The 14,438-nt window shown below is 42.7% G+C and overlaps 1 protein-coding gene across 2 annotated transcripts in view; it reads left to right on the top strand.

Annotated features, from left to right (window-relative positions):
- LOC122789123 (GDNF-inducible zinc finger protein 1-like) overlaps nucleotides 1-14,438 on the top strand; it is a 399,580-nt gene that overhangs the window by 262,116 nt on the left and 123,026 nt on the right. For both annotated transcript variants that reach the window (XM_044056351.1, XM_044056342.1), the window contains one exon: nucleotides 2,864-3,031. In XM_044056351.1, coding sequence (XP_043912286.1) covers nucleotides 2,864-3,031 — 168 coding nt within the window. The remainder of the gene's footprint in view (nucleotides 1-2,863; nucleotides 3,032-14,438) is intronic.

The raw sequence follows: 14,438 nt of genomic DNA, 5'->3' as shown, positions 1-14,438 counted from the left end.
TGAATTCTCTGGGATACACAATCAACGAAGAGAAATCCAGGCTAACACCATCTCAGAAAATAACTTTCCTGGGTGCCAACTTGGACACAAACACCCAGATGGACTACCTTACGCCAGAAAAACAAGGGCAACTAACTCAGTACTTCAAAATACTAGCAAATTGTACCAGGCTTACTGCAAGGAAAATCCTGCAGGCTCTGGGCTTCATGGCATCTTGCATTCTTTTAATCCCATGTGCAAAGTTGCATATGAGAAAACTTCAATGGTACCTAAAAAACCTATGGTCTCAACACAGCCACAATTTGGAAACAATAATACCAATAATTCCATGTTTGCAAAAGGAATTTCTATGGTGGGCCCAAGCATGTCAAGCAAACACAGGTCTCCCATTCTGCAAGCCTCAAGCAAATCAAGTCATCACAACAGACGCCTCAGGTTATGCCTGGGGGGGCGCACATGACAGGCAGGTGCATTCAGGGCAAATGGTCCCAAAAGGAAAAGCACCTTCACATCAATCAAAAAGAAATGCTAGCAGTGATAAATGCAATTACAACATTCAAGGACCTCCTGCATCCAGGACAATTATTGATAAGAACAGACAACACCACAGTAATGTGGTACATAAACAAACAAGGAGGAACACATTCATACCCCCTGTGCAGACTAGCCATGACACTTTGGAACTTGGCTCTGGAATGGCAAATCGAACTTCAAGCACAGTACTTGCCAGGTTTGGAAAGCACGCTGGCAGACAATCTAAGCAGAAATATGACAGATCCGCACGAATGGAAGTTGCATCCTCAGGTGTTTACAAAGATAATCCAAGCGTGGGGGAGGCCAGACGTAGATCTCTTCGCCTCCCATAGGAATCACCAATTGGAAAAGTTTTGTTCAAGGACCTTTCATCCAAAGGCCTGGAGGGTGGACGCCCTTTCATTCAGTTGGACAGCATGGACAGTGTATGCTTTCTCACCTCTGCCTCTTCTGCCCAAGGTGCTCTTGAAAGCAAGAGCAGACAGACCGAAGATGATACTGATTGCTCCAGACTGGCCAAGACAGCACTGGTACCCACTCCTGAGGAGCCTAACACATACTCCTCCCTGGCCTCTACCTCTAATGCCTCTTCTGCTGACTCAGCACAGCTACAAAACTCTTCACAGTCAGCTGAAAACACTCAATCTCGCTGCATGGAAAATTCCTTAACACCACAACAGACCCTACTCCCCAAAGAGGTGCAAGACGTCATTCTGGAGGCCATAAGGCCATCTACTAGAAAGGCTTACTCCGCAAAATGGAAACGGTTTTGCTGTTGGAATGAGAAAAAAGGCCAGGACCCTAGAAAACTGAATTTGCCTCAGGTATTACAGTATCTAGCTGAGCTGCTGAACAGTGGACTTTCATTTTCCTCCATAAAAATCCATGCCTCAGCCATTTCTGCAGAATTCAACACGGATCCACCGTTATTCTCTCACCCACTTGTAAGACAGTCCCTCAGAGGGGCTAAGAATATAAGACCACCAAGGAAACAACCAGTGCCAGCCTGGGATCTTAATTACATTCTGGAAAAATGAACATTGCCTCCCTTTGAACCAGCTGCCTCAACAGATTTGCAATATTTGTCCTGGAAAACAGCTTTCCTTCTGGCCATTACCTCAGCTCGTAGGGTTTCGGAACTACAAGCCCTCATGGCTGTGCAGCCCTTTCTCATCTTCCATCAGGACAGGGTTTCCCTTCGAACCAACCCGTCATTTATGCCTAAAGTGGTATCCAGGGTAGCTTTAAATCAAGCCATACACTTGCCTACCTTTTACCCCAATCCTCAAAACAAAGGGGAAAGGCTGCTACATTCCTTAGACATCCATAGACAGCTACGTTATTATTTGGACAGAACAAAACCTTTCAGGAAATCAGAACAACTTTTTGTGTCCTATGCTGTAGGAGCTCAAGGGAAGCCTGTTACCAAACAGACAATTTCAAAATGGATAGGCCACTGCATACGATTTTGTTACTCCTATCATGGGAAATCTGTCCCTACAGGCATCAGATCCCACTCCACCAGGGCCACAGCTACCTCTACAGCCTTCCTCAGAGGAGTTCCTACCAAAGATATTTTGGAGGCAGCCACTTGTTCTGTGCACACCTTCACAAAACACTACCACCTGCCTTTATATTCCAAAACTAGAGCAGGCTTTGCCACTGCTGTGTTGCAGGGCATTCTGGCTCATCCCAGTTCCACCTAGTGCCTACCACCCTGTGCGTAGCTTTGGGATTCCACCCATATGTGATTACTGCAGCTGTATGCACGATGAACATAGTACAGTTTTGTACCTACCATAAATGTAGATGTTCGAGTGCTAATACAGCTGCAGTACAGGTTTCCCTCCCTCCTTCCCCTCTTGGTAAAGGACTAATGGCTAACACCTCCTCATACAACCTAATTTGGGTTATCCTCCTATGGTGTATTTGCTTGCAACTACTGTTTTTTGATTACATTGAATTGCTTGAATATATATTTATATATATATATAATTTATGTATTGCCTTCCTTCTGGGGGCACCTGACATCTGGGGCAAGAAAGACTGAAGAATATGGCGTCGGCCGTGTCTTATATACCCCTGTCTTACTGACGTCAGGAAAGAAGGGACAACAACCGACGCCGGACCTAGACTTTGGAATTCGGCCGACCGAGGGACTGCCTGACAGCAGAGAACCCATATGTGATTACTGCAGCTGTATTAGCACTCGAACATCTACATTTATGGTAGGTACAAAACTGTACTTTGTGCCTTGAACTAGTGTAATTGAAATATAATTGGTACACTTGAAATTTTATTTTTGGAACAACTTTTTTGTGTATTGTAGGAGAGCGACTCTTCAGTTGTGACGTGTGTGGCAAACGATTTGCTACCAATGAGTATCTGAAATGTCATAAACAATGTCATATGGGAGCCAAGCCTTACAAATGTGAAATGTGTGGAAAGACATTTGGTTTGAGAGCTTCACTAGCGCAACACAGCAATGTACATGCAGGTAAATGAAGCTTTTTTTAAACAAGTAAATCACATTAAAAGGAACTCATCTGCATGTGTAATAAAACTTGGAAGTCTACAAAGTTATTCATATGTGGAATGTATAGCAACTCAGATTGTTGTAAGTAAAGGTATCTCAGTGGTCAAGGTGTGGAAGCATTGCAGAAGTTAGTCTGGCAATCTGTAAAGTATTACTTAAGTGCTGGAGATTGAGACTGCATCTGCTTTGTTTATTTCTTGGTTTGTGGAGTATGGATGATCAGGAGCAATTGGGAGTGGCTTCCAGCACTGATTTTTTGGCTGTATTGCAGTCTGTAGTTCTTTTGGCAGCAACAGTGGCTGAACTTAGAAAGTTGATAGGCTTATTTCAAATGGGTCGGAGCCTGTTCGTGGAGTTTCTGAGTCTATTTGTCAGGCCTCGCAGAGGTCATTCTTCACCCCACCTCAGAGAGTGAGCAGTCAGGGTAATGGAGTTCAAGGAGGAGTGGCTGTTAACCAGGTGGTTCATGGCGAGCTGAGCATTCATTTGGGAAGCTTGCCAAGCAATGGGAATAACATAACATCGGATTTTTCGGTTGAACAATGGCTTAGACATGATACAGAATGGAACTACTATGCTGGACTTGGGCAACACACTAATGGTACTGTAGATGAACAAATTCATTCTTATAAAGAACTTTTGTTTAAATATAAAAAAACACAGTTAGAAAACAGTTATTTAAATTAATGTTTGAAACGTGAGCAGGTCCCCAAGGGCCTCCATATATGGAGATATCCAACTGGACTGGTTAAAGACTCACACTTACATCATGATTTAATCAGACCTGTTCAACAGGCACGGCTGTGAGTTGGTGCAATTGCTCACTGTTGACAACTTCAGGAAAATGGCTCATTTATTGACTGAAATCAGCAAACTTGATGCTAGCATAAAAAATTACCTTTCATTTGAGCACAAAAAGCATGATTTTTACAAAGTGTTTTCTGTGGTTGACAAAGATCTTGGTGACATTAGAACACGAAAAGAAAAGAAACTAATTAGAGACAAATGTGATTATGATGGTGGTAGGGCCTACCCGGAACCACCACTAGGTCAGCAAACTAGTTTTTGTAATGGTCAAGCTCAACAGGATGTAAATGTTGACTTGGATAGTGATGCCATGGAATATGGAGCCCCTTTAGAGCCCCCCCCCTCTCTGAGGAGCTCGGAAAGATTGATGAACCAGAGGGATGGGAATCAAACGAGTTGGAGGTATGGCCATGGACAGTACCAGAGCCAACAGAGGAGGGGGGGGGGGTTCTCAAACCCAACACTGGAGGTGAGTAATGTTTTGATGTGTCATGAACATGATTCTAATGCATGTAAAATTATTAAAAATGTGCAAGGTGATTTCAGTATTTACAATCTTAGTCACCTGGTGATTGATGGGGAGTGGGCCAAACTTTTTTCTAAAGGGTTGAATTTTGTAATAGCAAAAAGGGCCAACCTGGTTGAAACTACTGTACAGTTGAAATGGTTTACCAGGAAATTGAATTTGGCCCTTCATTTTTCAGACAATGAAAACTCAGCAGTACCGAATTCTCGTTTGATTAGACCTAGTACCTTTATACCCCCTTACCATCAACTAGTTCACCTATTTAAAACTCTTTGTGAGAAAGAATTCAGGGAACTGAAGTTTAAAGGTATTACCGAAGCCTCTAATTTGGACAACAGGGGAAAAAAAACTGCTCAATGACATATTGGGTAAGAGGGATCCGTATCATGAAACTGGACAAGGATGGTGGGTTGGTGGTGCTGGATGTTTCCAAATACAATAGTAAAATGTTTGAATTGTTGTTTAGTGACACTGAAGTCTCACGCAACGAGATGAACATAGCTTACAGGAATATTCATCTCACCCTGTATGAATTACTATTGAATGGTCAGCTGGAACTAAGTGAACATGATTTTTTAGACACCAAGGAAACAAGGATCCCAACTATTTTTGGGATCCCAAAGATTCATAAGTCAATCAGCAACCCACCCCTGAGTCCAATAGTAGATGCCAAGGCCTCCAAGACATTTGCCCTAGCAAAATTTGTTGACTGCAAGTTGAAGGGAGTACTTGATGGAAGAGGCACTATTATTAGGGACTCCTGGGATTTTCTCACCAAAATAAAACCTGAGATGTGTGACGATGGTCTCATTATGGTGAATGAGATGTATGATGATGGTCTCATTATGGTGACCATCGACATTAGATTTATTCTCAGTCATACCACACCAAGAGGGCTTGGAGTGGTTTTATGACTATTTGGGTTTCAACTCCAGTCTAGCGCATAACACCATCTTGACAGTACGTACATGTATGGAGCTTGTGCTTGAAAACAATTTCATTTGTTTTGAGGGCCAGCTTTTTAAACAAAAGCAAGGAGTAGCGATGGACGCCTGTTGTGCCCCCAGTTTTGCCAACATTGTGCTGGCACACTGGGAGGAGTTATTTATTTTAAATTCAATTTACAAAGACTCTTGGGCACTATACAGGCGGTACCTTGACGACCTAGTGATTTTCTGGAAGGGAAGTGAAGAGGAACTAGATAGGTTCTTCATTTACATTAACCAAACCACCTCCTTCCTTAAATTCACCACGGCCAGAGATAACGACCAACTGAATTTTCTGGATGTAACCGTCAAAAAAGATTATGTAAACAAGGCTTTCACTTCTCATTTGTATAGGAAGCCAACATACTCAAACTCATTGTTGCATTTTGACAGCTGGCACCCGGTGCACAAAAAGAGAGGCCTAGTCAAGGGCCAGTATGTTAAGTTAGCCAGAATAGTGTCAGGATTGGATGATTTATTGAGTGTGTGCGCCAAGTTAAAAAACATGCTGACTGGAAGGGGTTACCCTGGCAATTTTGTTCAGGACATTGCCAATGAAGTGATTAGAAAAAGGGAAATTGGGATATTTTTTGCCTATTGTCCAGTGAGAATGGTCCCACTGGAACAATCCAGACTGGGAGACAGGATAGTTTCTCAAGAGCTTTTATTCTTCCTTTTAGTGTTGACTTCTATGTCATCAGGAACATTAATATGTTCACTATTGATAACGAAGTACACTCAGTAGTGGAATACAAGCCCACTATAGTTTATAAGAGAGAAGTTAGTCTAAAGGGCCTATTAAAGAGAGACTCTAGTGCGCCCACACTGGGTGGTTGTTACACATGTGGGAGATGTAATCAGTGTCCAGTCATGTTTCAAGTTGAGGACATCAAAATCACTGGTTATGATATGGTAAAACCTAGGAAGAAGTACTTCTCTTACTCAAAGGGGGGGTGGTTTATGTCGCAGTGTGTGATGTATGTGACAATTTCTACATTGGTAAGACCAAAAGAGCACTGAGGCAAAGGGTGTATCAACACCTGTATGACATCAGGAATAAAAACATAAACAGTGTTTTCTACAAGCACATTTGTGCGTGCCCCACATATACTTTTAAGTTTGGGGCCATAGACCATATTGACCTTTGGAGCAAGAGGGGGACCAACGGATGAATGGCTAGAATTTAAGGAATTAACATGGCAGATTAAAACTAATGCCTGCCAAGTACCAGGTCTTAATGACAGAATTTCCTTGAGTTCTGTTTTAAAATTAAAATCGATGTATTTTTTATAGGTTTATTAGTTGTATTTTTAATTAGATTTTTTGCAAGAATATCGAGATGTTTTTCGTGTTTCACTGTTGCAGTCATTACATTTGGGTAATCCTGCTGGCAGGTTGCCCTCAGCCGGCCTGAATTCCAAAGTTTTGGGTACTGCATCGGCTGCTGTCGCCCCTTCCCTGACGTCAGGTCGTCAGGGGTATAAAAGAAGCAGCCAATGCCATTTTCTTCAGTCTTTCTTGCCGCACGGTGCCCGAAGCAGAAGAAGTTCACAAGTGCAGGTCGGCCGACTCCTGAGATTTTCGTGTTTGAGTTTCAGATCCGAAGTCTTCAATAAAGCTAAGTACCCCGTTGGGGAAACTTTTGTCTTGCTCCAGACCGATGTCAGAAAAAGTTACTAATTGTATTTCTTGTGGAAAGCAAATACCTCAAGGATTTTCATTCTTACTGTATTCCTTGCCTAGGCCCTGATCACAGCGTTACTGGTTGTCAGTTTTGTGCTAGATTTAACCAACGCACTATTAAGCGTCATTATGATTTTGCTTTAAGCTTTTTTGGACTCCGGTTTAATTATCCTGAAATGTCGTCGGATAGCCATCCGACTACTGGAGTTTACAAAAAAATGCAAAGAAAAAGAAAAACAACCGAGGCCCAAAACCGACGACGAAGCTTCTCCTAAGCCAGTCGCCGGTTCTCAGTGAGGCACTTTCGCAGCCCCTGACGCCTGCTTCTTTAGAGTCGCAGCTCGCTACCGACTTCCACATGGAGTTGGCCATGCCACTGGATACTCAAGGTATTGGAGCCTCGGATGCTAATCTGTCATATGGGTCTGGAGCCGCTGAGCAGGTACCGGCTTCTGAGGGTGTATTCAGACCTAAACATTTTTACATTAAACCAACTTCAGCATCAAAGACAAAGACTAAAGCACCTTCTAAAGCAAGGAAACAAACTCAAGAGCCACGTGGCCAGGCCTCTATGCCCAAAAAACAGATGCTCAAAATGGCCGAAGACTTGATTACCTTGATCAGGGGTTCCCATCCCCCTCCTGATAAGAGGCCTAGGCAAGACACTGACTATGAATCTTCAGATCAGGTTTCTATTTCTTCTGATTCCTCTTCTGATCAGGAATATTCTCTTCCCCCCCCTATGAGGATTCTGATGCTGAATAATCTATTCCTTCAGCATCTTCTCCTGAGGACTATTCCTTTGGGGAATCCTTGCATACCATGAGGGAGCATTTCCACTGGGAGAGCCAAGATTTTTCAGAATCTAAAAAGAAGCTCAGGGATTTTCTTTTACCACCTCAGCACAGGCCTCTAGCTATTCCACCTGTGTTAGACATTGTAGATGATGTGTTTTCGGACTGATTCCTTACCCCCCAGCTCCTGTTAAGCCTGATAGATATTACAGGGTTCCTGACTCGCACAAATTTCTTTTTAAAAACCCTGCTGCTGACCCAGAAACTATTTTACAGGGTCCAAAGGGAGTTGAGGCTTCCACTGCAAAAAACTCAACCCCTTCTGACAAGATTCACGGGCACTGGATAGATGGGGAAAAAGGTTTACACATCTGCAACTTTGGCTATAAGGGCCTTAAACTGTCAATTTCATATGCTTAAGTATCAGCAACATGTCATGGGATTGCTTAAACAGAAAATGTTGTTAAATTCTGAATGTGTAGAAAACAAGGAAATGCAGGATTTATTGTATGCAGCGCAACAAGTTGGAAAACATACTTTGCAATGTGGTTTTGATTCTTTGGAGGCCTCCTGCAGGGCCGCAGTTACGGGTTCTGTAATTAGGAGGCATGCTTGGTTAAAGGAACAAAATCTGCCTGATCATGTTAAAGTTAAATTACTAGATGCTCCTTTACAGCATTATACTTTGTTTGATGTTAAGGCTGAAGAGGTGTTAAAGAAAATGGAAGACAAAGCTAAAGCTATGCAAACTGTCAAAGAATTTTTACAAGTACAGCCACCTAGGTTTAGTAGACACTGGCCTACAAAAAATTGGTCCTTTTCTGTGTCAGACAGACCTCAAAGGGGCAGATCCCAGGTGCAAGGTTCTTATAGGCCCAAGCAATGGGGTGCTTCTACCTCCAAAGCTGGAGAAGATCGATCACAAACATACAGAAAACAGTCCCAATGACTTACCCCTGCCTGTACGAAGCACTTATCTTCTGGCAGCACCCTTAGGGGGAAAATTAGCACTTTTTGCTCAGAATTGGCACATCATAACCCAGGACAAGTGGGTTCTAAACATAGTGTCACAAGGATACAAGTTCCATTTCCATACTATGCCAAAGGCAAACGGCTGGCCAGATCTGCCAAAAAATCAATGGGCAGAGGCACAAAAACAAGTCTCATCCCTCATGGACATGGGGGCCATTCAACAAGTACCAGAGCAAGAGCAAGGACAAGGATTTTACTCAAGACTGTTCTTGGTACCCAGAAAGGACAGGGCCTGGAGGCCTATACTGGACCTATCTATTCTGAACACTTTCCTGGATATTCCAAAATTCAAAATGTTGACCTTGCAGCAGCTTCTGCCCATGTTGGGCAAGAATGCTTGGCTTGTGACTTTAAACCTAAAAGAGGCATACCTGCATGTTCCAATCAATCATGCAGATGATACCTAAGATTCAAGGCTGGTTCAATGCATTACCAATTCTCTGCACTGCCCTTTGGCTTATCTACTGCACTCAGGGTCTTTACAAAGTGCCTGGCACCAGTAATTGCATTTTGTAGACAAAGAGGAATACAAATATATCCTTACTTGGACGACTGTGTCATTCAAGCAGAGAACAAGGACATTATTCAACATCTGGCATTTGTGAAAAGACTTCTAACATGCCTAGGGTACACAGTCAACAAAAAGAAATCAAAACTAGTACCCTCACAAGAGATAACATTCCTGGGTGCAAGCTTGAATACAGGTGCCCAGATGGCTTATCTCACGCCAGACAAACAAAGGCAGCTGACTACTTATTTCAAAATGTTGGCAACAAAGGCCCAGTTATCTGCAAGAAAAATTCTGCAGGCTTTGGGCTTCATGGCATCCTGCATCCTACTAATTCCATATGCGAGACTGCATATGAGGAAACTTCAGTGGTACCTAAAAAGTGTTTGGACTCAACATTGCCACAGCCTGGAAACAGTCATTACTCTCATTCCCTGCCTGCAACAGGAGTTTCGATGGTGGGCAAATGCTTGTCACCAGAACAAGGGACAGCCATTCACATTACGTCCAGCCAGGCAGGCACTAACAACGAATGCACCAGATTCTGCCTGAGGAGCCCACATGGCAGGAAGAGGCATTCAGGGCACATGGTCATCAAACCAAATGCATCTTCATATCAATCAAAAAGAGATGTTAGCTGTTCAAAATGCCCTAACAGCCTTCAAGGACCTACTTCATCCAGGACAGCTACTGATAAAGAAAGACAACAGCACGGTCATGTGGTGTATAAACAAGCAGGGGGGCACACATTCTTACCCCCTTTGCAGACTAGCCATGACCTTGTGGGACGCAGCTTTGACTTACCAAGTACATCTGCAGGCACAATTCCTGCCAGGAAAGGAAAATACTCTGGCAGATGAACTAAGCAGAAACCTCATGGATCCCCATGAGTGGAAGCTGGATCCACAAGTCTTCAGCATGATAACAAGGAAATGGGGATGCCCGTCCCGGACATAGATCTGTTTGCTTCCCCTCTCAATTACTAACTAAAAAGATTCTGCACAAGGACTTATCACAGACAAGCATGGAAAGTGGACGCCCTATCTTTCAGCTGGAAAAACCTATCCGTATATGCCTTTCCTCCACTACCTCTCCTCCCCAAGGTGCTCCTAAAGGTCAGACAGGAGAAGCCAAAGATGATACTGATTGCCCCAGACTGGTCATGCCAGTATTGGTATCCAATACTAAGGAACTTATCTCTATACCTGGCTTTGACCTTACCTTAAATACTTCAACTACTGTCCCAGCAAAACAATCAGATAATGCATAGTCAACTCAGGACATTAAACTTGGCAGCATGGTGGATAATGTAGTCATACTAAAAACACCTCTCAGTAAAGCTGTGATGGATGTCATTCTGGAAGCCAGAAGGCCTAGTACTAGAAAGTCTTATGCTGGAAAATGGAAGAGATTCTGTGCCTGGAACCAGGCACAAGGAACTGATACAGCGGTACCAAATATTCCTCAGATTTTGCAATACTTAACTGAGATGCTGGACAAAGGCCTATCTTTTTCATCAATTAAAATTCATGCCTCTGCCATTTTGGCTCATATTTCTCACCCTTTATTAAGGCAGTACCTCAGAAAGAAAACTACCAGTACCTGCATGGGACCTCAACTTTGTCTTGGAAAAACTCACCCTGCCTCCTTTTGAGCCAGTGGCAACAGCTGATATGAAGTTTTTATTTTGGAAAACAGCTCTGCTTTTAGCAATTACTTTTGCAAGACGAGTTTCAGAGCTACAGACGCTCATGGCTGTGGAACCTTTCATCATTTTTCATCCTGACAGGGTCTTCCTGAGGACAAACCCAACATTTATGCCTAAAGTAGTGTCCAGTGTGGCTCTTAACCAAGCCATCCATCTGCCATCCTTTTACCCAAATCCACAGAACAAGGGGGAGAGAATTCTGCATTCTTTGGACGTACACAGACAGCTCAGATTTTACTTGGACAGAACCAAAGCTTTCAGGAAGACAGAGCAATTACTAGTGGCATATGCTGCAGGATCACAAGGAAAGCCTATCTCAAAGCAGACTATTTCTAAGTGGTTAAGCCACTGCATTCGTTTCTGCTACTTGCACCATGGCAAGCCAGTGCCTAAGGGCATTAGGCCTCATTCCACCAGAGCTGCAGCCACCTTAGCAGTCTTTCTCAGGGGAGTACCAACCAGAGACATTTTAGAGGTGGCTACTTGGAGTTCAGTGCACACCTTTTACAAAGCATTATCATCTGCCACTCTACTCTAAATCCAGGGCAGGCTTTGCCACTGCAGTTCTGCAAGGCCTCATAGCCGCTCCTACTGCTGTCTAGTTCCAGCCTCCCAACCATAGCTTTGGGACTCTACCCAAATGTAATGACTGCAACAGTGAAACACGAAGAACGTAGTACAGTTGTGTACACTTACCATAAATGTAGATGTTCGAGTGTATTCACTGTTGTAGTCCAGGTTACCCACCCGCCTTCCCCCTTTTTTCTTTTGGATCGTATCCTTCCTTCTCTGATTTATACTACCTATGTAGTGTATTTGCTTATTGATGATTATACCCCTGATGACCTGACGTCAGGGAAGGGGCGACAGCAGCCGACACAGGACCCCCATGACTTTGGAATTCAGGTCGGCCGAGGGCAACCTGCCAGCAGGATTACCCAAATGTAATGACTGCAACAGTGAATACACTTGAACATCTACATTTATGATAAGTGTACACAACTGTACTTTTTAACAATTTTATTAACTTTCTAAAAAAATTTTTTTTTTTTGAGGAAATGATGCAATTACATTGACCATTGGTTAGGAGGAGTGATGTATATAGGTTTGTCTTGATCATGTGATTTTATTCTGATGAAGTATGAAACTTGACAAAAAGCACTTAAACTTGGATTTTGTTGGTGGTCTGTTCTGCACGCTTCTTTCATCTATTTGCTGCTTTTGTGTGGTTTTACTTTGTTTATTTCTCAGTAGGACATTTAATATGAATTAAGAATATTGGCTTAGGGGCCACGGAGAACATGGAGTATTTAGCACAGCATGTTGGTTGTCAAGGTTAGTTATTATATTGTTAAGTAGATTGCATGCCTGTTTCTGTATGAGAGCTTAACTTGTAAAGCAGCTGCAAGATACGAATGCAGCTCACTAAAGTTGCATGTTGGATCCTTCACTCTAGCAAGTGAACCAGTTGCTGATATGTTCAGTGGAATGGAACATATTTTTCTGAGCAAGAAATTTCACAAGGTGATTAGGGCACTTGAGAAGCTAAGGTTCTCAACTTTGCAAATAGTCAAGAGTACAAAGAAGAGAAATATTGATAGTACCTAAATCAAGTCAAGTGATCACCAAATGAGGTTAGATGAGGGAAGAGGGGGATCTGCCTTGAAAAGAGAATGGACACAGAAGAGGTGAGTATATTCGGGTCAACCAACCACATTGTTGCAAAGTGGCACAGTTTTGCGTGCCCCAGGATGAATAGTAAAATCTTGTTATATAAGGAACTGAGTTTATCAAACTATCTCTTGTTGAGGTAAAGCAAGATGCAGCTGCCATATAGAAGGAAGGGGAGAAGAACTGCCTTGGTATTAGTATTTTTTTAGAAGTGGGATGAGTGAACCTTTGAGACCATGAAACAATCCCAAGCATGTATGAGTCTTTTTCACACCTAAAGAAATCCATTAAAGGACTTGCACATCTGCTTTGTCAAGTTTGATGTGGTATGTCTCTAAGGTTTCATGCCATTTAGGTTTGTGGATGCCATTGCTTATGATGGAGCCCATCTGGCACAATAACTTGGGGATTTCATATAGGAAGTTTCCATTTTGGTCATCCTGGGTGGGCTCTACTTTCAGTAGAGAGTTCTGCTATTTGGCTTGTCCTCTGCACCAGTGGTGTAAGCCATTATCTTTGCCTTAGTGGTGGACATCTTACAAGGCAATGGACCACTTAGTATTTCTTTATATGGACAACTGATAGACAATGGTTGTATCAAGAGACTCTCTAGCAGTAGTCTTGCTTATGTCCTTCTGTGCTTATATTGTAAGGATTGTCATAAGGTGGGAGAATCCTCTGTTCTTCCAGTACAAAACACTTGTCTTCATCAGAGTATAATCGAGCAGTCTTCAGTGTTGTTTCTTCTACCCTAAGTAAGGGCTGAGGAGATCTTGACCGTGACATCTTGGGTCAGAGGACTTGAAGGTGGCTGGAGACCTGATTCCTTTTGTGTCGCTTGGTGGCAGCCATTTTGCCTGCCTTTTCATTTGTTTCAGAATGAGGGTGGTTCAGTGGATAATGATTTGTTTAGAGGCTAGGCAGCATGCCCTCATGGACTTTCTTTGTCAGACTCCTGTAGTGGTCATTTGTTTCTAATCTATCTCAAGTTTTGAAACATGCCGTAAAAAGTGTGTATGATTGTGCAGATGATGTGTTCTAGAGGTTACTGCTACTTCTACATTGTTTTGGCAATGTGTCTTGGCAATAAGTCTGTGTATGTAACCAGAAGTTTTCTGTTGAGATGATATGAAATGTTAGATTCACCTTTAGACTGGATGTTTTGTTTGGACTGTCTGCTATTCAGGTCCTCAAAACAATTTGATAAAAGAGGAAAATTGATCAAGGGAGACTCTAATTTTCTCAAGCACCCCTTTATTAAACTCCTAAATCCTATTTTCCTTTTAAAAAGCAGAACAAATAATTCCTAGCTTCTCAAGCCAAATGGGGAACCAAAAAGAGATGACATGAGGTGAATAATAAAAAAACATGGATATTTTCCAAAGGAGGACAGTCTAATTCTTCAGAATTACTTTGTCAGCATTTAGTCACTCATGTCCTCCCCTTCTGCCCCTATCTCTCGAAATCTGTCCCAGAAACTGACTCTCTAGATTCCCCTTTGGCAACAGATTGTTTCACACTTGGGGTCAAAAAGTGGTTCAGGAGTATTACATTTGGCACTAGATACAAATACCGCCTTTCAGAGAATTTCCTCCCCATCCTCCAAACCAAACAGAGTTTTTTTTTTCCCACAGGTTCTTTTTCACTTTCTCG

Source organism: Protopterus annectens, chromosome 1.part2 (genome assembly GCF_019279795.1).
Source record: "Protopterus annectens isolate FY-2018-M chromosome 1.part2, PAN1.0, whole genome shotgun sequence".
NCBI classification, from domain to species: domain Eukaryota; kingdom Metazoa; phylum Chordata; order Ceratodontiformes; family Protopteridae; genus Protopterus; species Protopterus annectens.
This window is presented reverse-complemented; position numbering and strand designations above follow the sequence as displayed.